The sequence below is a fragment of the Squalius cephalus genome, assembly GCF_949319135.1.
Source record: "Squalius cephalus genome assembly, chromosome: 10".
In the NCBI taxonomy this organism is placed as follows: domain Eukaryota; kingdom Metazoa; phylum Chordata; class Actinopteri; order Cypriniformes; family Leuciscidae; genus Squalius; species Squalius cephalus.
The window spans coordinates 1,540,309-1,564,501 of record NC_137131.1 but is presented as its reverse complement, the minus strand read 5'-3'; the positions used below and the strand labels follow the sequence as shown (position 1 = coordinate 1,564,501).

The 24,193-nt window shown below is 35.9% G+C and overlaps 2 protein-coding genes across 2 annotated transcripts in view; one reads left to right on the top strand and one right to left on the bottom strand.

Moving 5' to 3' along the window:
• kif5ab (kinesin family member 5A, b) overlaps positions 1-24,193 on the bottom strand; it is a 581,587-nt gene that overhangs the window by 454,292 nt on the left and 103,102 nt on the right. The gene's annotated exons all lie outside the window — the stretch shown is intronic.
• sp7 (Sp7 transcription factor) lies at positions 9,285-12,262 on the top strand. The gene is made up of 2 exons (XM_079884157.1): positions 9,285-9,383; positions 10,785-12,262. Exons 1-2 carry the CDS (start codon positions 9,363-9,365, stop codon positions 12,096-12,098), a joined length of 1,335 nt encoding a protein of 444 aa, XP_079740283.1. The 5' UTR covers positions 9,285-9,362; the 3' UTR covers positions 12,099-12,262.

The following is a 24,193-nucleotide window of genomic DNA, read 5'->3' as shown; positions in this document are numbered from 1 at the left end:
CTACATTTTTTAACCGAAACACGCTTGACCTTTCAGCGTGATTACGTAATGAGTGTTGCATCACAGCTTGTGCAAGACGAGCATTTGTGGTTTAAAGTATATAAATGTTTATTTTGTTATAAAATGGCGGATGGTTTGTCTAGATAAGACTCTTGTTCCTCGGCTGGATCGTGTCGAGACTTTGAAGCTGCACTGAAACTCACATCTGGACCTTCGACCCGTTGGACCCCATTGAAGACACTATATGGAGAAACATCCTGGAATGTTTTCCTCAAAAACCTTCATTTCTTTTCCACTGAAGACAGAAAGACATGAACATCTTGGATGACGAGGAGGAGAGTAAATTATCAGGAAATTTTAATTCTGAAGTGAACTAATCCTGTCACTTGCCAGATGTGATGCAGGGGAACTTTGTCATTAATGTTATTTATTTTATATATTTTTTGCAGGTTTTTAACCGATGCAGTGCCGCTCACTTCAAGACATCCTGTTATACAGTGTTTTTCCTTGCTTAAAATAAGGTATTTTACCAAATATCTTGTGTTGGAATTGCTTTGTTAATAACGTGATGTGATAAAATGTCAAAACTGCTATCTGTGTGTAAAAAAATAAATAATAAATTGGGACAGTGAGAAATAAACAATCGCTACTACAATTTAAAATGTATTTATTTAGGCTATTTATATTAGCTTGAATGGTAGTACTGCAAATACTATAAAATGGGTTGTAAATACTTTACAATATAAATAATATTGAATTTCTTTTTACACTCTTAAAAATAGAGGGTTTTAGCAGCAATGTCACAGAAGAACCATTTTGGTTCCAGTAATCAGTTCTTTAAAAAAAAAAAAAAGAGAACATTTTAATAATCTGAAGAGTAATCTGAAGTAGGCCTACTTTTTGTGCAATGGAAAGATTCCCTGGAAGTTAAAGGTTCTTCATGGAACCATTAATGCCAATAAAGAACTTTTAGAGAAATAAGAATTGTACCTTTTTTTTTTGCATTATGGTTATGAACATTTTTGGGGGGGAAATGTGCCTAATTGTAATGAAAGAGTCACAATGCAGTTTTTTTTTTAAACGCAAAATACAATTTCTGATTTATTTTTGATTTTGGGGTGAATTGTGAGCTGGACATATCCTGACAAGTTTCACCCATATTCTCGTCTTAATCTTTTGATTTTGTGAATTGTTCTGTTTTAAAATCGCATCATTGGTAGTGTGTTTGGAGTCAGATGCATGAGCGATGTTAAACTCTTGTTAAACTGATGATTTGTGGAGGACACTTGTGGTGAAGCTCATGGGGGCGGACAGCAGCACTAGTGGTAGATCGGTGCCATGTTTAGTATAGTCTAGAGTCCTGAGTAACCAGTAATTCATAAAATTGCCCTCTTTGTTATGATCATACTGGCTCCTTCAGGCCCCACACAGTTTGACATCCAATTCATGAGTATTTCACTGTCTTCAGTTAATGACCTGCACAACCGAAGCTGTGTTTTTTTACTGCTGAAAGGTCTGTTGTAGAAGATATTAAGATTTTTCTTTTTTTATCCCATCTTTCTCACTTATTTTTCCATAGGAATTCTTGTGTTTTTGTGACCACACGGTCTGGAAAAAGCCATCTCGCTGTGAGGCGAGTTTGTCCCTGACCCTGTATCTCCCTCTTACCACATTTCCATCTCAAAGCCACTCACACACGTCTAATCATTTCACTTTTTCCTTGCGTGGCAGCGTTATTAAGAAGTTTAATTTGCTGAGGGCCCGGGCTCAGAGAGGAATCCAGGGAGAATTATTGCATTGATTCCCATTTAACCACAGCGAAATCCTCGGTACTCTGATACGGAGTCTAATGATGAAAGCATATAGACCTTAAAAACCCCAAACTGTAAAACTGCTCCAAAATGAGTTGTGCATACACTTAAAAAAACATAGTTTGTATATATATTATATCTTGAAACTGGCCAAAAATGATGATATTTCATCTAATGGTCACAACGACTGTAAATTAATGTAAAAAGGAATGAAGCTCAAATTATAAAAAGAGTTAATATGATGTTTATGAAATCCAGTTGCATGAGTTAGCATATCAACATTTTTATTTAAATTGCAATCCAAAATCTAAATTTTAAGTTCTAACTTAATCTGGGTTTAACTTTTTTTACATTTTGTGAGTTCTGCCAATGTATTAGTGTTTACAGTGTGCGTCACCAACCATAAATTGGTTCTAAGTCTGTTATGATTGGATGACTTGAATCAAGAAAAAAGAAACTAGCTATGTATTCATCCACCTATTTATATGCACATATTGGGATATCACATAAAAAAAACGCTGGATGGAAACGGCAATTTTAAAATGTGCATAAAAATCATAGCCTACATGAATAAATGTTTTATCCGCTATGAAGACATGCTCATAAACTACGAAGGAAACACATTTACCGAACAAATCCCTCGACAAACACTCAGGTGACTTTGGCTCAGCGTCAGCTCTGATTGGATAACTGGAGTAACCAGTGGACCAATGGCGTCGCAGCGTCTCTAATGTTGGTTTGGTGTTTCTGAAAGTGTGTGATCAGAATGATTTGGGTTTAACTCCCTCCAGAAGCGTCTCACACGAGTGTGTTCCCGAACACCAGCATCCGAACGCTAGAGAACATGACAGCGTTTACTGTGTTCGTCTGACGCTCGAGACACACTCGTTTATGATGGAGGGAAAAACAGCCGGATTGCAGAAACTCACATTTTTATTACAGATATTTTGCTCCAATTTCTCAGGAAGTGACTATTTTAGCTTGAACACATGGGATGGAAACTCTGCTTTATTCGCAAATGTTTTACGCGATATTCCAATTTTGTTAAATGCAAATAATAGGAATTTTGTACAGTTTGTGATCATCTATTTGGTCGCCATTTGATTCAGAAGTAGAACCAGTGGAGAACCACTTATTTTCATCAATATATACATATTGATGCAAATTATTATAGGAAAATGTTTTGTTTTTTTTGGACTCCAGCGCAATCAGCCGCTCCTAAACGCCCTTCATTAACACAATAATCTACTGTGCTTTCCACAGCCCATTACCTCGCCCAGAGAGGAAGACTTTTCAATGTAAAATCCAAAAATAGAAAAGATAAAAAACACAAAATGTCTCCCTATAAATCTCTAATTATAGATTCCTCTCCTGCCACTTTGAAGGAAGCTGTTAGTGGCTCTTCAGAGTGATAAAGGATTTCCCAATAAACTCCTTGCATCCAGTGGCTCTTATACACCACTGCACCTCTCCTTTCAATTTCAGCCCGTTCAGGGTGTGGGATCTCTGATCCTCAAAGGGAAATAGGAAAGCTATTAGCCCAAATGGGGAAACCACATGCAAATCGTTGGGAAGGCGAACCCTCAAACTGGGCTGAACGCTCCACATGTGGCGCTCCACGCTTTATATCTCTGCGTGTTCAGTAAATTTAGTAAAGGCACACCCATTTTGAACCTTATTTTTTCACTCGTATGTACACAAATATTCCTCGGATGTTTCTCCTAAAATTCCTCGGATTATATAAAGTTGACATCTGGAAAGAGAGCTATATATATAAATTAGGGATGCAACGATGTGAAAATTTTGGCCGATACCGATAACCGATAATTCTTTATACTTGAAAGCCGATAACCGATATATTGGCTGATAAATCTAAATCCAAATTTTTATATAATTTCTGAGAGCCTGATTACAAAAACACAAGTCTCAGCATTAAAATCCACGTCCCAAACACACAATGTTCTCATTATGATTTTATGTAGCCGATATGACAGACTTGCGCTGTATTTTCCTTTTTTGAAGTGATTATTATTCTTCGTTAAAGTTAGTTTAAAAAATACAACTGTTAGTTCAGATCCATTAAATAATAGTTACAACTTTTGTTTTTAATAAAGCGTTATTCAATGTTGAGGGGGGAATATGAAAATTTTGTCCGATGCACAAATGCCGATAACCGATAATTCTTTATATTTGAAAGCCGATAACCGATATATTGGCGATAAATCTAAAAACAGATTTTTATATCATTTCTGAGAGCCTGATTAAAAGTCTCACCATTAAAATCCATGTCCCAAACACAATTATAATGTTCTCATTATGATTTTATGTAGCCGATATGACAGACATGTTACACTTCACTGTATTTTCCTTTTTTGAAGTGATTCCAATCATATTTCAAGCAATATTAAACCATCATGTTGAACAGTGCACATCTGAAGAGTCTCAGCTGAAGGAAATAATACATTATTTATCAGCTTTAATATATCGGACAAACTTTCTTATCGGCCCGATAATGATAACATTAAAAATGAACCGATATCGGCCGATACCGATATGGTGGCAGAAATATCATGCATCCCTAATATAAAATGAATGTGGAAAGCGGCTCAGATCATTTGATGAGAAACGTTTGAGTTTATTTTTAGATCTCTGTTCAATGCAGACTTCAGCGTGTGAGATTCTGTGTGCATCATGCATCATCACTGAAAATAAAACCTTACCTTAACTACATTCAAAATGCATAATTTGTGTAAATGCTGTTCATATTGATTGCATGCTGATTCATAATGGTAAAGGAGAAATCAAGCATTCTGAGGCTTTCATAACCTGGCACATTGCAAGTCTACATTTCTTCTTCAGTCAATCGTTCTATTCTTCCAGTTGCATCACCGTCTTGAGTCACTCATGTCTTTGCATATGTTTCCATTCATTTGAGAAGTAAAGTCATGAGATCAAATGAGCAGACGAGACTTGAGATAAATGCATGAATGGAAATGTATTAGCATCCCAACCATTTACAAATGCACATTAGCGTTTGGAAAATGAATATGATTCTTACTTAAAGCTTCACCTTTCAACACTCTCTCGACCTCCTCAATTATAATGTGCTGTATATCGGCTAAATGCACATTTTTCTTTCCCATATTGAACTATTTCATCAGTGCCATCAATATTTTCCAGGAAGAAACTGTGCATTTTAAAACGGTTTTGTTATCCTGTAGTAATAAGCTTGTATTAAAAGCCACAAAAAACACGGGTGAGTTTACAGTCTTATTTACAACCACCAAAGTATGACTGTGGATTAAGGTCCAAAAAATGACCTAATCTAACATTTAAATCTGCCAATAAATCACTGTGTGGTCTTTACTGTAGTGTTTCTGACAGCAACGTGATTCATCATGTCTTTAGAAATAACACTGCCCCCTATGGCACCAATCTAATGAGCCAGTGCAGTTCAATACTATGATTGCAGAAATTAGTGTGTGTGTGTGCGTGTGTGTGTGTGTGTGTGTGTGTGTGTGTGTGTGTGACACAGGGTCAGTTGAGGAGCAGACTGCTAAATATAGTCTGTGTGTTACTGTAAGGGCCAAACTCTCACAAACTACAAGCTTGCTCTGACCATGCCTTGTAATTGAGGGAGAAAATAAAGAATGAAATTACATGTTTATTTTTGAAAACAATTTTAATCTTCTCTCCCCTCATTTTGGAAAAAAGCAACACCCACAAGGACACTCAAAACCAAGATGGGCTGTCGGAAGGCTGTTCCAACTGTTTATTCACTTGATGGATGTCTGTAAGCCAGAGAAAAGACTCTTAACAGCGGATGACTTCTGTGTAGTGTGTGTACACGCGCTGTGTGCGCGCTCGGGTGTTACGGTATGGAAAACTTAGGTGGGAAAAAGCTAAATATTTCAGTTTAATTTGCTTAGAGAGAGTAAAAATTCAGTCGGTATGAAGAAAGCAAACATATTAAATATAAAGGCTGTAAGTGAATATCTTTGACTTTCATGCATTTGATAAATGACTAAGTTTGTCCCCAAAAAACTGAATTTCCAGAGGTTTCACAACACAAAAGACATCATTTCTCCTTTTAAATTGTTAAGGGTTTTTCTTCTTATTGTGTCATAATTGTGTCTGCATTAAATCAGGGTGTGATGATTATCTGAGAGATTGTTTTAACCTTTAAATTGACAGGGTTTGAGTAATTATACTTTCTACTGCGTCTCACTCTTAGAAGAATTATTCATGAACCCTTCATGCCAAAAAGGTTCTGAGGAGAAATTGTCTTCAGTGATTGCATAGCCTAATGCTTTCACGTTTAATGTTTTTTTTTTTTTTTTTTGTATAGTGATTAAATGTTTATGAGCTGTTTAATTCATAAATAAAAAATATTAAAACTAAATGCATAAAATGATCTCATGATAGAACCCCTAAGAGGTTCTGCATATGAAGTGTCTGATGGAACCCTTTAAGGTTCCAAATAGAACCTTTTCTTCTAAGAGTGATGCATTACTGTCAACCACTGAGACTATCAACACTGTGGTTCACTTGATTTGATTGACATTGTCATTCATTTTTATCACACTATTTGTATTTGAAATGTATAGCAGCATCCAAAGCATTTTTGTGAACAGATTAATGAATAGTACGTTGTACATAAAATAATTATATATGCTTAACATTTCTTTCATGAAACTGCATGTAACGTTGCTGTCCGGAGTGTGACATCTGGGTATGTGTATAATAATACATCTGAAAAAACACTGTTTGTAAACTAGCATGCTATAAGCCTGTATGTGTGTGGGGGAACTCGTATTTGTCCTGCTGATATATGATTGCTTCAACTAGTTTAATGATTTTAGCGCATTTTTTTTTTTTTCATTTTAAATGGTTGGTGAAATCTCACTTCCTCATATTCACATAGTTTTAGAAAAGAAAAGAAAAACATTACCATTTTAAGACTTTAAGCTGTGATAGTTGTCTTTTACTCTTCTCCTAGTTCAACATGTAAGATAATGTTCTTTACAATATGGCAATATGGAGACTCAAGCACACATCAACATTTGCATATGAAGTGTATTGACAAGTGTTGCTCCCTTTCAAAATTTAAAAAGCTTTGCTATAGCCTATATTAAAAAGTACATTGCCAAAGCATATCAACTTTACACACACACACACACAATATATATAGGCCTAGGCTACATATAATGTGTGTGTATAAAATTTAAGGCAGTTTTTTTACAGTGTTCTGGAAATGAACACAGTTTTGAGCTGTAAAACCAACATGCAAAACCACTGATAAAAAAAGAACATTTGTGCAATTTGTTGCTGATATATACAGTATAGGCGACTGTAGGCAACATATAGTCCTTATGACAACTTATGTGTGTTATGTGAATGTGAACATATTAAACAAAGTAAACAAAACAAAGTGTATTTATAAAGTCAGCCTGTAAGTCAATAATAATGTATAGGCATAGTCTGAATGTTCGATTCACACAGCGATCGAGCAGCTGTTGCAATGTTTACCTCTTTACACTAATGCTATTTCTGTTCACGAGCATATTAGCGCAATTTAACTTTTGATATGAACTTTTAACCTTGTTTGAAAACTCTTTAGAAAAGTAGAGACACATGTTGGGCCATTCTACAGAATTGGTGCAAACTGCTGTCTGACAACCAAAAAACACATTTAAAAAGCATTTAAGTATTCAAATTTTAGATGTTTACTAAGATCCTTCTATTATCTATTGAATCCCACAATAATATTTAAAATATAAGTAAGCTTAATATATATAAAATCATAATTTATTGTGCACTTTCAATTGGGAGGGGGCTGTCCCGAACCCTAACCCCTAAATTTACTTGTGAAAATGATATAGAAATATTTGTTTTCAATTTTTTCCATTGTTGTTTTTAAAATTTCTTTTAAAAAATAAAGTAAAAAAAAAATTATTTTGTATTTTATTTTTAAATCATGAAACTTTATGTAAGAAAATGTGTCCCGCATTTTCATATCACTACCGAAACAGTGTGTGTTTCAGTCCATTGGCTGAGACTGATTATAACCACACCTCTACATTTTTGATCAGAAATATTCCTGTGTGCCTCTCTCTCATAGCCTCTCTTTCATTATAGATAGGTGCCGTCATGTTGAGGGAAATGAGTTCAAAAGTCTGAAAATCTTTGTGTAACTTTAAGGGACATCACTACCAATCACCTTTTTTTGGGTGTAATTCCATAAAATGTAGTTTTTGTGTGTGTACAACTGTTCAGAACTGTGCTAGGTAACCATGTGCTGATTAGCATCTTTGAACTAGCCTCAAAAGTGTCACTACCGAAACAGTCATGACCGAAACATGCCATCATTGTTTTGGTAGTGACAAAAGGGAACACATAATCATTTATTTGGGGGAAATAAACAGAATTTTTGTACAGTTATGCAAATCATTAGTATCTTAATATATTTTAGTATGCGAGTTAAAATTCTGTAATGCGATGTGGTCGCTAACAAAACATTACTGTCACTACAGAAAATGTGCCGTCACGACCGAAACATGGATGTTTTGTTTAAAATAAAGTATATTGAATTATCAACTAAGATGTTATTATAGTGTTTGGTTCAATGTATATTCAAACTAACTTTGAAATCAGGATGATTAACTTAATGCCTTTTACAGAGAGAGATTGGTTTCAAAATACAACAAATCTTATAAATTACACTTGAAATATTGTTAAAATTGTAATTGTTATTGATTTACCTGTGAAAACTTTTTTTTTTATATATATAGCAAAAAATATATTTACAAGGTAGATGTAAACAAAATATTAATAGGTCAATATAAGCCTTCTCATTAAATTATTTATTACTGTGTTTCGGTAGTGACAAATTTGGGAAGAGGAAAAACACTCCAAAACTTTCTGAAAATACAATATGATAATTAACTGCATAATTAGGCTACTAGAAATGTGTAGCCTACCCTTGTATATAATTTGCAAACATACAACATTTGTGGGAAAAGACACCTTTTTCCCCAAGACGGCCCATATATAAAAACAATAGGCTACATACTTTTGAGACCCCTAACTTTTTATTTGAATTCTTTTGGGAGGGTTCATACGGACGGAAGCTGGTTTCCGACACGGAATAAAATAATAATAATAATAATAATAATAATAATAATAAATTGCCTCAGAATTGCGAGTTTATATCTCGCACTCTTCTTTACGCTATAACTCGCAATTGCAAGTTTATATCTCACAATTCTGAGAAAAATAAATAAATTCGAAGAATAGCGAGTTTATATCTAATTAGGAGTGTCAAACCCCCCATAATCGCAATGTGCGTTCTCTCTCTCTCTCTCTCTCTCTCTCTCTCTCTCTCTCTCTCTCTCTCTCTCTCTCTCTCTCTCTCATTAGGAGGCGGGTCTCCCGGGATCCTCATAGGAGAGTCGCTGCGCTCGTACGGAGTTTATTTCAGTCAGAGCTTCAGTTTTGAGCTTCTCTCTCCTGCTTTTGGACTGATCTTCACAGGATTGCTTTTCCTCCGGGATGGCCGCGTCGATTCTGGAGGTATGGAATACATAATCTGATCTGAGGCCTGCCTGTGTATGTTATCAGTTTGCTTTTAGCCTAGAAATCGGATTTCTACGAATATTTATATGTCAAGTGAACTTATACAAGCGCATAACAAAAACAAAGTTGTTTGAATTAGCACTTTATGGCTGTTTTGTTCAGATAAGGGTCTTCTGATTCAGGTTACTCACTTAAAAGTTATTGGCTAGTTTCAATAAGATATTAAAAGTAGAATGAGCTGTAATGTCATAGTAAGTGTATAGAAAAAAAACTGAAATTCAGTCCATGTTGTCAAGAAGAAGTGGATTATATCCACTCTTATGTTCCAGTTAGAATCATTGAAGGTTTTGCATTCACTGAAGAAACCTTTAAAGTTCCTCAATTAACTTATTCTGTTGCCTAGTTGTCTAGTTGTTATGGTGTTTTAAAGAACTCACTGACTGAATGACCTATGATGAACCCTACCGAGCAAAAACAAAAGAAGCTAAACTTAAGAACCATTGAGGAATCTTTATTGTTTAGAGTTACAAGACAATCAATATAAGCCAGCCTGTAACCTAGACAGTGAATTATGAAAAAACTCTTAGACATAAAACTCTTGCGGCATTGGTTTTGGATGAAGGCATCAAATGTAAGCTCCACGCGGTAATGGGGAGCAATTAACCTGGAAACGGGAGCAGAACTTGTGCCAAGATGAACCACACACACTCAGCGGGAAATATCATCACACACACACACACACACACACACACACTGCCTTACTCATTAATTTATCATCGCTTCCCAACGGAAAATGGGGTAGACCACTGCCATTCCATATGAAGCCGAGTCCAACCGTAGTCTGTGACTTTAAGGTGACATTTCGACTTAACATCTTAAAGTAGGGTTGGGGTTATCCTAAAAATGCCAATCAATTCTTTAATTTAAATAAGTGTAAACATGGTTACCACCACATGTTTTTCTGCAGCTGTGTTCATGCCCTGGCATTAAATACTTGCGATAGATCATCTTGAAGTGATTGAACATCTCAGATCTCTAAATCATTGACGTATATTTATGTTGATTATTGCTTATTTTTCATTTTCTGTTTGAATGCATCCGTCGACACCATGATTGACAACATAATTAGAGTGTTCAAAAACTAAACAATTGTTTGTTCTTCTTAATAAAAATGGTATTGTTGAAAATCTCCTGCTTGTTGTTCACGAACGGATGATCACCATGGAGATGTAAACATGTCAAACAGGAACTCCATGTGTGGTGACATTAATTATTGTGTTTTCGGTGGCGGTGCATATTTCTGTCTAGACTAATAGCACAGGAAGGATGTTTTACGCACTACTTCAATGCATTTAAAGCAAACCTGTTGCCTGATCAGTGCTTTCGTTCTCTTCCCAGGAGGAAACACGTTATGGATCCAGTCCCTTGGCTATGCTAACCGCAACCTGCAATAAATTTGGGAGCACCAGTCCAGTCCGAGACTCTGCAACACCTGGGAAAGCGGGAAGCACAGCACCAGTTCGGAAAGCCTACAGCATGACCTCTGAACTCCAGAGTCCTAAAAATGGACGAGGGAATGAGGGCGTCGCGGACACTTACAGCGGCTCCTTCAGCTCCGCCGGTGGTTTGCTAACGCCAACCGGAAGCCCTCCTCCGGCTCCTACGGGAGCGTACGGCTCCGAATACAACCCGTTCTCCACTTTCCAGACCTCGAGCGCCTCTCAGGACCCCTCGCTCTTGGGGACCAAAGCTACAGCGGACTGCCTTGCAAGTGTCAACACTTACTTGGACATGACGCATCCATATGGCTCATGGTACAAGAGCATCCACTCCGGGATCACGGGATCTCCTGCGAACGCCACTTCTTCTTGGTGGGACGTCCACACCAACTCAAACTGGCTTAGCGCTGGGCAACCTCAACCTGAAAGCCTCCAAGCGCCGTTGCAACCGGTGGCTTCGCAAGCATCCCTAAATCCACAGATGCAAAGCTACACTCCCGATTTTACGCCTCTCAATCCAGCGCAGTACTCATCCGTAGGGTTGAGTTCGTCCTCACACTTGCTCCAGTCCTCACAGCACATGATCCCACAGGACATGTACAAACCCAAGCCTGTATCCACATCTGGAATCCTTGACAATCCAATGGGGGTCAAACCAACTCGAGGTTCGGGCGGATACACCGGCGGCTCCTCCACCGGCAGGTCTTCGTGCGATTGTCCGAATTGCCAGGAGCTCGAAAGGCTCGGAGCGTCCGCCGCGTCCCTACGCAAGAAACCCGTTCACAGCTGCCACATTCCCGGCTGCGGAAAAGTCTACGGAAAAGCCTCGCATCTAAAAGCTCATCTTCGTTGGCACACGGGCGAACGACCCTTCGTGTGCAACTGGTTGTTCTGCGGAAAACGCTTCACTCGCTCCGACGAACTCGAGCGCCACGTCCGCACACACACGAGAGAAAAGAAGTTCACGTGTCTCCTGTGCAATAAGCGCTTCACGCGCAGCGACCACCTTAGCAAACACCAGAAGACGCACACTGAAACTAGCATGCAAGGGAAAGGGCCGGAAGAAGAGGCCGAGACCAGAGGAGCCGAGGAGCCGACGGATTCCGGGAAAGTGGATCCCGTCGCCGGGATGCAGGATCCTACTGTCGGCGGAGAGGAAAAGAGCAACACGGGGAATGGTGTGGACAACAGCAGCGGGCTTCTGGAGATATAACCGATAACCGCTGGATGAAGACTCTGACGAGTGGAGCTACTGGTGCTAAGATGCGTAAAAACGTGTGCAAAAAAAGAAAGAAAAAAAAACACTAGCAGACAAGTTTTGGATCGTAAGATTTTTAAGGTTTTTTAAAGAAGTCTCTTTTGCTCATCAAGGCTGCATTTACTTGATTAAAAATACTAAAAATTGTGAAATATTTGTACAATGTAAATCAGCTGTTTTCTTTGTGAATATATAGTAAAGTGTAATTTATTCCTGTGATTTCATTCCAGCATCCTTACTCCAGTCTTCAGTGTCACATGATCCTTCAGAAATCACTCTAATATGAGGATTTGATGATCAAGAAACATTTCGCATTATTATCAGTGTTGGAAACAGTTGTTTACATTTTTATTTCAGGATTCTTTGATGAATTGAATGTTCAAAAGAACAGCATTTATCTGAAATTGAAATGGCTTTTGTAACATTAAACACTACCGTTCAAAAGTTTGGGGTCAGTAAGAATCTTTATTTTATTTTTTGGGGGAGAGAAATTAAAGAAATCAATACTTTTATTCATCAAGGATGGGTTAAATTGATCAAAAGTGACATTTATAATGTAACAAAAGATTCTATCTCAAATAAATGCTGTTTTTAAAAAAAAAAAAAACTTTCTATTCATCACAGAATCCTGAAAAGAAAAAAAAAGTTTTCAACACTGATAATAATAATAAATGTTTCTTGAGCATCAAATCATCATATTAGAGTGATTTCTGAAGGATCATGTGACACTGAAGACTGGAGTAATGATGCTGAAAATTCAGCTTTGATCACAGGAATACATTACACTTTACTAGATATTCACATAGAAAACAGCTATTTTATATCGTCAAAATATTTCACAATATTACTGTTAGTTTTTTATCAAATAATGCAGCCTTGGTGAGCAGAAGAGACTTCTTTTAAAAACATTAAAAATCTTACCGATCCAAAACTTTAGACTGGTAGTGTATAAATATATATTTTACCAACTGTTTTTTAGGAACTAGTTGAATGAGCTCCACGTGAGCGATGTATCATGAACAGTTTCTAGACTGGCAGGTTTTGAAAGAAACTTTTACACAAGAACTTCAGACACATGTTCGTCTGGAGTGAGGAGTATTTTTAAAGATTTTAATGATTGAATTAATTTGTTTTACCTTTCCTTCTTTTCGACAACTTTCAGAGGAGGCTGTTCTAGAAGCCCAGCGTTCGGCCGATTCAGACATTTGGGCTTCCAATCGATGCACATTTCGTCCTTGTGATCGTTTTTTTATTTAATTAAAATTGATTTCTTTTTTTTTTTTAATCCTGTGTCTTAAAACGCTTTGTTGAGGACTCATTACTTTGATCTTCAGTTTAGGAGGCAATCTGGTGTACAGTGAACCGTATTCTTCTGTCATTATTGGTCCTGTCGCTTATCATTGTTTAATTTAATTTCCTATTTACATCAAATCTAATTTATGTTTTAAATTATGAATGTTGTGTTTCACTGGTTTTGCTGAATGGAGGGAAACCATGAAGCGAGTCATTTATGAATAAATTAAGTCTTCTCATTCATGTGATGGTTTTATTTATTTTTTATTTTGACAGATCAATTTTAAGTTCTTTTGATTCTGAATCTTTTACCCAAAAACAATTTAAATCTTAAGAAAGACATTTATATAGGAAACATCATATTTTGAGATCAGTGGGATAGATTTTGACGAATTGATTATAGATATAAGTCAGACTGACCACAAATCATTTAGTTAAGCATTAGAGCTTTACAACATCTTTAGGTTTATTATTATTATTATTATTTGTGTGAATTTCACAAAACATTTCAAGAACATCACTAGGTTCTATTTCAACCTAAAATCAAAAACGAAGGAAAGAGGAATATTTTTCTAACCAAAATTAAGCTTCATTTTATAACATTTTAATCATTTAAGCACATATATATATGTATATTGATATGGTAAAGTCAATGGTAAAGTATTTATACATAATGGTCTCATTTATCTGTTGATTTATGTTAATTTACATTAAACATTTTAATAGTAAAGTATTTTTACTGCAATACATAATGTGTTACAGTCATTAGAATCATCTCTGAGAATAATCAAATGAAAAACATCAAAAAGCATTACAGTGATGATGAATTGGTTCAAAATGCAAAACATTTTTGTATTTCTTTTAATTTTAGGATGAAATACGGCTTGTTTTTGTGAGATTCAGCGCATCTGTTTTTAATAGGCTAGACTAAAAAAGACATCTAACCATCTGAAAGACTGCGGATATATACAGTACTGTTTGTGTAAAAATAATAATAATTGCAAGAAAACAACTTTATGCTCAGCCATGACATGTTGTGAGGTTTGGCTTGGAAACGCACGAGTCACACCAGCATATTGAATCCAGAAACGCTGCATGTGGTGATGCCATAAATCAAATGTATGAATGCTCAGAATAAGTCGACCACAGAGTGTGAGGAAAACCTTTTTTCTCCAACAATGAAGTGTCATTGCTTTGAATGTTTGGCCTGTGAGTAATGCTTTGCAGAGGGGAAAGAATATAAAAATGGATCTTTTCCTCATGTTCATATATTCCTGGTAATATCTAACTTTCTTTGGGTTGCTTTGCTCTTCGCTCCTGATCCCTCAGTCGTTCATCCTATGGCTCAACAAATGCTTTAATTAGTTTTTGCAGCACTGACAAAGCAGAGCTCTCAGTCGACACAAAGAGTCTCTCAGAAGGAAATTAAACTCCCCCGCTGTCTGCGAGAACCAATTACCCCCAACAGCCCCACCACTGGACAATTACCCCCATCTGCCCCACCACTGGACAATTACCCCCGCAGGACGGCCCACAGAAGATGTGAGGAGACTGACTGACCACTCACTCAAGTCCTTATACAGCGATGGGGTTTATTTGTGCATTTATTTTATTTTATTACAGCACTTGAAATATCTCATTTTTATTCTTTACAAATATATGCAATTAGTTCACCTCAGCAATAGTTTTTATAAATCTTGTATTTTTATGAAATTCAAGATTAAAGTGTGAAAATCTCCCATTTATATTGTCAGAATGTTCAGCATTCAGAGTCTAGAGTGACAACATGTTGAAATTAGACTTCTTTCTTTCTTTCTTTCTTTTTAAATAGTTTATTTTTAATGTGAGGAGTCACTGGACTGACCACTTAAATAACTAAAGAGTTTCAGGAAATTATCTTTATGTGAGGGTTTTTATATTTTTTTTATATATTTTTTTAAATATTTTATTACAATACAATAAATAAAAGTGAAGCAACACTTGACATTTCTATTTTTATTCTTTACAAATATATGCAATTAATTCAGCTCACCAATAGGTGTGCCTTTTATATGTGGTTTTATAAACCTTTAAGATTTAAAGTTTTAAAATGTGCCACTCCACTTACACTGTTAGAATGTTGAGCATTCAGAATGACAGGACGGAGTCAACATGTTTGCATATGGAATTTTTTATTTATTTATTTTATTTAGAGGAGAGACTCCATCATTTGACTGACCAATGAAGTAAAGAGTTTAAGGAAATGATCAAGTCCTTATACTCTGAGTGCTTTTATTTGTTTTGTTGGTTTTTTGTTTGTTTGTTTGTTTCATTTATTTTTATTTTATTTTATTACAGTACTCATGAGGTAGAACTTGAAATTTCTCTCTCTCTCTTTTTAAAAAAAAAAAATCTTTACAAATTACTTTGCCAAAAGTATGCCTAATGTGTATTTATTTGTATTTTTTATAAACCTTTTTTTTTTTTTTTTTTTTGTGAAACTGAAGATTACATTTTAAACATTTCTCACTTACATTGTTAAAATGTTCTGCATTCGGAATCTTAAGTGACAAGATTGCATTTTTTTTATTTTTTTATTTTTTTTATGTCGATTTTGGAATAGAGCAATGAACTTTTCCTGAGTCTGTCTAAATTACATTATGAGATGCAACTATTGAAAACGCTGCAATAGCAAATGCTGTGAATTGCGGAAGCATAGCAGACACGGGCCTACGTTCATATGATCAAATACACGCATCACCCTTCATATAGTGAGCTCTCTTCTCATCCGACTCCTCTTTTACTCGGGATGTATGTTTCTAATTTACTGGCTCTAATGAGCTGGAGTTGAGGTCAGTTGGTATAAAGCGTCCCGGGGCCGGCTCTGTCATCAGGGCCTGACATGTTTATGGTGGTCTGAAGTGGGCTGGCGGTCTCGTCCGCAGCTTTAAACACTCGGGCGGAGGGTTGGGTGGGGTGTGTGTCCGTGGGTGGGGGTGCAGGAGCTTTATATGGGGGGTACAGGAGGGTCCGTGGCTTCTGAATATTATTTTTGAACTTTTATACTCCCCTGTGGTGGCGGTAACCTTGTTTTATTTATATATCTTTATGTTGGAGGGAGAGAAAAAAAGAAAGACGAGGATCTGCCTTGAGTGAAGCCATAAAAAGATAAATATACTCAGAGCCATGAGAGAAAGAGAGAGAAGCACAAACTCCTCCCGGTCACTGGCTAAAGATTTTTACCATTTCTTGAGCATGACTTGTTGCGAGTGCTTGCCAGGGCATTGCAATACAGTTACTAAGGTGTTCTGAGGGCTTTTTAGGAGGTTTCTGGTCAAGCACAAACAGTGTGGAATGAGTCGCATGCGGAAGTATTGTGTTGTCATAATAGTATTATGTCAAATTTATAATAATCCACCAAAAATCCCAGTATTAACAACAGCAAAATCAACAAATATTATACCTTTAACATTGATAGTAAACTGCATAAAGTGCTTGTAACATTCTGTAAATTTTATAAACCCTATTGTAACTTTTTTTTTAAAAAAAACATTTTTTAGAAACACTGAAGCTCAGACATTATGGCACTATAGCAATGCTAAGATCATGAGTTCGATTCCCAGTGAAATTGTAGGCCTACGGAAAAAATGCACGCCATCAATGTACAAATTTCTTTGAATAAAAGCAAAAAGCACCCAAAACACTCTTAGAGGGTATTGAAAAACTGACTTAACTATATACATAAAAAAAACCATCATTTTCATAATAGAAATTTTGTACACACATGCATTCAACAACACATTAGAGTGTTAAAAATGTGCATCCATGTACCTAAATGACAAAAAGTCATAAGTTAAACTTTCTGACAGACTAAAAATCAATGTGGGTCAAAATTACCAGAACACCAAGTTTGGGTTTTGAAACCCGGAAACAGCGGCATTCAAATAGCGCCATTTTACCGTTTCATCGCGTCAAAACAACAGCGGTTCACCGTCACACCAGCGATCAGAGCCGTTATGGCAATGATCTTTTGGAGATATCTATAATACTTTTATCTAGAGGCAAAACGTGAAGAGCTGTAGATGACACGGTTATTTTAAGAACAGTAAAACACAGTGAGCAGAAAAATATAGGCCTAGCTTAGCTACTTTTGCTAAAACGCTGCAGAATACAATTATGTCATCCAGATGACTCCAACCGTTTAACTAAACCAGGTTTGTGACAAGTTTCCCTCCACATTATTAATTAGCATATTAAGAGCATTTCATAATAAACAATGTTATAATTTGGAAAGTTATTATGGCAAGGGTGTAAGCTATGTTTTAATTATTAGATTATGTACGTTGTTTGTTTTTAGTAGTTTATTACTTTCTTTAAGCAAAATATAAAATGGTTAACATTTTTCTTAAGAGGTAAACCCTGTATGTTTTCTCAGTCCCAAAGCCTGTATGTGCCATACACATTAGCCTATGTCTAAATGTAATTCTAAGAAGAAGAATAATAGCCTGATAAAACATCTGATCATGCTTTTTAATATCCAGTTTACTTTTTTTGGTAAATATTGGTAAAAAACACTGCTTTGCTCTCGGTGCCCAAGAATCAAATCTTAATGACTATTTTGAATGTTCAGGATTTTTTCTTTTACGGCTTTCCCAATGGAAATGTACAACTGTTCCAAAAAAAAGTATTGTCCGGAGCTCTTGGAACTTCAAGTGAATATCCCTGCTCTAAAGTATGAGCAATGAATGACTTAGCAAACAGCACTAATTAAACAGAACGAAAGATTTTGTTTGCATGCATTTGCAGCAGAATTGATTAAAGCGGTGAGTAACAATGGACTTTACACTAATCTACAATGGCCTTTATTTCCCGTCGGACGCCCTCGGGAGCGGGAGAGGCAGATTTCCACAGGAAAGGGTCACAGGTGTGCGCAGGTGAGCACTTCATTGTTTTAGTTCTGGTGAGGGGTGTGTGTTGTGTGTGTGTGTGTGTGTGTGTGTGTGACGATGCCTCGGGCTCTGCTGCAAAACAAATGATGAAGGGGAAGAGGAGAGAAAACCTGGTAACCTAAAACAAGAATCCCAGGTCAGGGAGGGTCAGATGGAAAACTGATTAAGAAAAAGGAAAGAGAGTATTCAGTTTGGCAACACAAATGAAGATTGATCATCATTAGCTCATTTAAATTAACTGTGTTGGCAACGGGCTGGTGAATAGAAGCACTTATCTGGGTCTTTCATGGCTGTCTTTACGGGCTCCAGTCTGTAACTGAGCTCGCTGCTGCCCTGAAACGTATCAAACGCACCACTAAATGGACCAATTCTGTTTATAGGAACTGTGGGCAGGCTGTGGCAGACTCCATGCCCCTGTAAAAAGATAATATGTTCCCTATTAAATGTCCCCTGGATGACAAATTGCTTCCAGAAAAAAGAAAAGAAATGGAAGTTAGGGAAATGAGCTGTGACATTTCAAAATAGACATCCACTCTTAATTCCTTAAGTTTATAATTTTGTTTTATACTTCCTTGTTGTTTTACACTCATCTGTGTCCTCTGTTATTCACTTAATGAACATTTGACTTTCTTTTTCCTTTTATATTCTTATAGTGAACTGTAAAACATATATATTTGTTGAGTCAACTTAAAAAAACTTTGTCACCCCACTGTCTTAAAACTTGACAACACATTTCTTGTTAATTTAACTTCCCTTGAGAGTGGAGTTAACCTTTACAAAAATTCAAAGTAATGTATTAATATAAGCTGACTTTAGTATGATTACTTAGTAACTTTTGTTGTCAACAAGTAAAATCATGTCCATTGTTAAAATCATTGTTATTTCAACTTTATGAGTTGTTCAAACTTAATTGTATGGAAGCTTGTTTCTGCCACAGAAAAAAAAAGTCAGAATTGTCACAATTCTGACTTTTTTTTCCTCACAATTGCGAGTTTACATCTCACAATTCTGACTTTTTATCTCAGAATTGCACGATATAAAGGCGCAATTGTGTGTTATAAAGTCAGTTACGTGAAATAAACTCGCAATTCTGACTTTTTTTTCCTAGCAATTCTATCACGCAATTCTGGGATAAAAAGTTGCAGTTGTGAGGGAAAAAGTGGCAATTATCTTTATTTTAACATTGAAATATTACGTTAAGATAACACATTTTTTTGTCTTGTGTTAACTTAATGATTGAGACATTCCCATTTAATTCATTTCCACTGCAAACAATAAGCAATCTGCTATCAGACAGAGAAACATGAACTGAAAATTAAGAAATGAGGATGTGCACATCAAAAATAAAAGGTTGAACATGTTCTGATCTAAACAGACTGTTTTGGGAAGACGAAGCTATACGAAAACATAGTTAATTCTGTTGTTGGTTGCTAAATTGGGATGATACTTTACAATTGCACAAGCAATCTTTGGATTTTCTGAAAGCGCATTAGAAGAAAACTGCATAAACAAATGTTCAGAGAAATTAAAATTTGATAGGAAAATAGCTTTAGAGAGAGCCTCAGAGTGGGCGAGAGAGAGAGAGAGAAATGGAAGGATGTTAAAGTGAGTGATTTGGGTTGGCAGGGTTCTGGTGGAGGAGTGTGGTGGTTCTGAAGTCCTCCAGAAAGAGGCGCCAGTGTGTCCGGCAGGGGCCCTGACCATGAGGCCACAACGCCCCCCTAAACTCACCCGCTGGCACCGCATGCTTCTTTAATATCCAGCAGAAATTGAAATATCTTTGTGGGTTAACACACAAACTCACTCACTCACACACACACACAAGTGTGCGCCCTCATGCATATAACCTGATACACACATGCACACACTCAGACGCAACTGTTTGGCATCATGCACGCTGTTGCGCGCACACACAAGCATGCAGACTTTACATGCATTTACGCGCGTTCACCACCAAAAATAAATATATAAACTGAAATCATCTCATTCTCTCATTTAAAGCCAAGAGTGGTTAGAGAGACATTTTAACATGATGTTACAGCACGTAATGGGAGGATGAAAAATGCTCAACGCTGCACAAAGCAGTTTGGCTTCTAATAGCAAGACTGACTTTAAACAACTGCAACGCTTGACCTAGCATGTGTCGCGTTACGCTGGTCGGAAGCCTTCCTCTTTGTGTTTATTTGAGTGTCGGTACTGCAAAAATATACTTTGCTTGTGAGGAGACCATCTTCATTCAGTCTGTTAAACGGTTCTAGTTCAACAATCAAAACATGAGGCGTAACGCATCACAGGGATGAAACACTGAGAACCTATTTGTAGTCTTCTATTTTATACAGTAAGTTTAAATTATGCAAACATTTACAAAAAAGTGCCAAGAGTATAATAAAAAACCAGGGTTTTCAACCATGCATCCATCCATTGACCCTTGGAGGTCAGAGGTACATAAACCAGAGAACGTTTTAATGTTTAGTTTTATAACATGTAAATGTAAAACACTTATTTCCTGAAACTATGGCTGAGCGGCTTGATTTATCTTTTCTTTTCAGTGTCGTTATTCTAAACTAAAACTAGAATCATTAATGAAAAAAATTGTTTTACTCGAAATAAAATCAACATAAACTGAAATAAAATAAATTATAAAAACACAGAAACTCATTTTATCTGATTTTATCAACATTTCTCATTTTTGTTTATTTTAACATGAAGAACTAAAATAATTATTACTAATCCTGAAACAAAACATTCATAAAACTACTGTATATAGACATAAATATTTTAAAAAAACTAAACAACAAATGACTTGTGTTGTCAAATCGATTAAGCGCATCTAACATAAAAGTTTGTAAAGATATGTAGGCTATATCTATATATCTATCTATCTATCTATCTATCTATCTATCTATATATATATATATATATATATATATATATATATATATATATATATATATATATATATATATATATATATATATATATATATATATACATACATACATACATACATACATACATACATACATATATACATACATAAACACATATATATATATATATATATATATATATATATAAACACACACACACATATATATATACACACATATATATTGTGTTAGATGCGATTAATCGATTTGACAGCACTACAAAACACTAGTAGTATTACATAGAAATTTTTAACTAAATTTAATATGAAAATATACAAAACAGTATATCAAGGATAAATATTTCAATTCCACCGAGTGTAAAATGATGTTTTGTTTCCTCTTTAAGAAGATTTTGTCTCCTGCATGTCAAGGCTGATGTGTGTTGTTGAGGGACGTGCTGAAATTAACACGAGGCTCGTCCTGCAGTTAGTGTGAGCCCATAATGACGCTGATCATTACAGATGAGAATTCCCTTAAACAGCCTGGGTTTGGATCCGGAATGATCCACTCCATCTCGAGAGCCACCAACCGCCACTGCCGCCAAAAATAACACGGCAGCGCCACTCCAGCCCGCGCCTCACCACAGAAGGGCCCGCCACAAGAGCCGGGATCAAAACACACACAAAAAAGGAAACACAGCATATTGGGGGAAGGAAAAAATTGTTCATATAACTTTACTCGACTTCTTATAAGATACACAGAATCTGCTGATGATTTTGGCTCCTGGTGAAGCCACAAAATCGAATCTACAGACGGGGCCAAGGCTGCAGAGAACGTGTGTGTGTGTGTGTGTGTTTTGAGCTCAATGGAGTTTTGATGAAATAAATTGCCTGCAGTGGTGGTTCATAGTAAAGTCATTCAGCAATGGCAATTACATTAATAATTCAGACGGCAGTGAACAGCTCATCAAATGCTCAGATTAAAGCTTGATAAATGAGATGGTATGGCACTGTTAGTGAAGGAATCGTTTATACATGGATACAGGAGCTCGATGCATAGACATTTTGCTAATGCACATATGCATGATTAAACACATTATGCTTACACTTTAATTCGATACTCCACTTTACGTCAACTAACTCCCGTTAGACTATTAGTAGACTGTTAGGTTATTGCAAGTAGAATAAGTTGACATGTACTTGCAAAGTTAGTAGCATGTCTGTTGGGGAGCATCAAAATAAAGCTTTAGCCGATATTAAGCAGACAGTCTACTAATACTCTAATGACTGCTAGTTGACATGTAGTTGCAAAGTTACTTATAGTTAGTGTTAGTAGAATATCTACTATGTCGAAATCAAGTGTTACCCACATTATAACCTCAAATGGGATTCAGTAGAGTTTACAAAATGATTGTAAAGAATTATGTTTAATTAAACGTATAGTTATTGAATTAAGCAGGGTAGATTTTTATGTCTATTTGAGCACCACAATGTAGTAAGATTAAATAATGGCCAACAATAAATGGGTTAGCAGTCATTTTATATGAAGGCAGATCATGATGAAACACAATGCTGCCCCACTGAGGAGACATGAGAGCTGCACATAAACAGAGAGAAACAGAGAACGAAAGAAACGACAGAAACTTTACTTAAAACGTATATATCTAAAATAAACAATAAAAAAAAATAGATTGTACATTTTCTGAGGAAAATCTGCAGCCTCGTGCAAAAACTACATTATGCAAGTGCGTTGTTGTGATTGGCTAAGATGTTGCTATATTCTTGCTGAAGCGGTTTTAGCGCGTTTCTAAACGGTGTTTGGAGTGTTCTGATTGGTTTTTAGCGTTGCTGTGCGGTTGTTGGAGTGTTCTGATTGGTTTTTAACGTTGCTGTGCGGTTGTTAAGGTTTTCTGATTGGTTTTTAGCGTTGCTATGAGGTTACTATGATGTTGTAGTCGCTCAGTGGCTGGTTGTTTACATTTATTTGTCAAAAAAGTTTCTAGATTATGATCGATGCATTTTCTAATATAGGTGAATGGGATTTTAACATCATTTTTATTATCTCCCGCAAGGCAAACGTTTAAGAGGATACTTAGGCTCAAGGGTTTGTTTAAATCACTAATTATGCTATGTGAGCTCAGCAAACATGATTAGGCTATTCACACATTACGTTTGGTTTAGAAAGAACTTTGCATCAACAAAATATTAAAACCACTGATTTAATAACATAGGACAGAAGACAGTTTTGTAAACTGTACAAAAGCTGAGGTTGAATTTTTATCCTTTAATGAGCAAATTATTGTTTCTCCACTAGGTGGAGCCATAGATATGTATTTGGTAACCAGTTGGGTTTATATCAAAAGTGACAGAAAAAATAAATGTAAAATTCAGTTAAATATAAATTATATTATTTTTATTCATTTTAGGATCAAATGATATTGGTAATAAAGATAAAGATCTATTTGGTTGTTAGCAATGGATTTTTTTGTTTGTTTCAAAATTGTGTAACATTAACATTAAAATTGCGATGTAAATGCATTTATGTCTGATCAGCACTAATCAGTCTGTGTAAACTGCCACTTTAGAGGCGCTTTTGTACCACCTTGCAATTAGTTTCATTATTTAGTAATACAATTATTGCATTGATTTGAATGTGGTTCAAAGGAGGATTTGTCTTTATAAGGTTTCCTGGAGGAATGCAGGAGTCAGCAAAGCTGTGTAATATTGTCTAAGCATATAATATAAAGGAACTACAGTAGGTACAGAAAAAATACTAAGTAAATAAAAATATTAAGGATGAGAGGTTAAATAAAAGAAAGAAACAAGGTAAATGAATAAGTAGATAAACAAATAAATAAATGTGAATTAATATTATATTATATGATATTAAATATGTTATCGTTATAATTTTCGCGCCATGGGAGGGATTGGCCTACATTTAAACATTGATTTAACACAGC

Bases quoted from the DNA above. Each gene is read 5' to 3' on its own strand.
- sp7 (XM_079884157.1), top strand. From the start codon at position 9,363: ATGGCCGCGTCGATTCTGGAG. The intron at 9,384-10,784 runs GTATGGAATACA...TTCTCTTCCCAG, and splicing joins TGGCCGCGTCGATTCTGGAG to GAGGAAACACGTTATGGATC.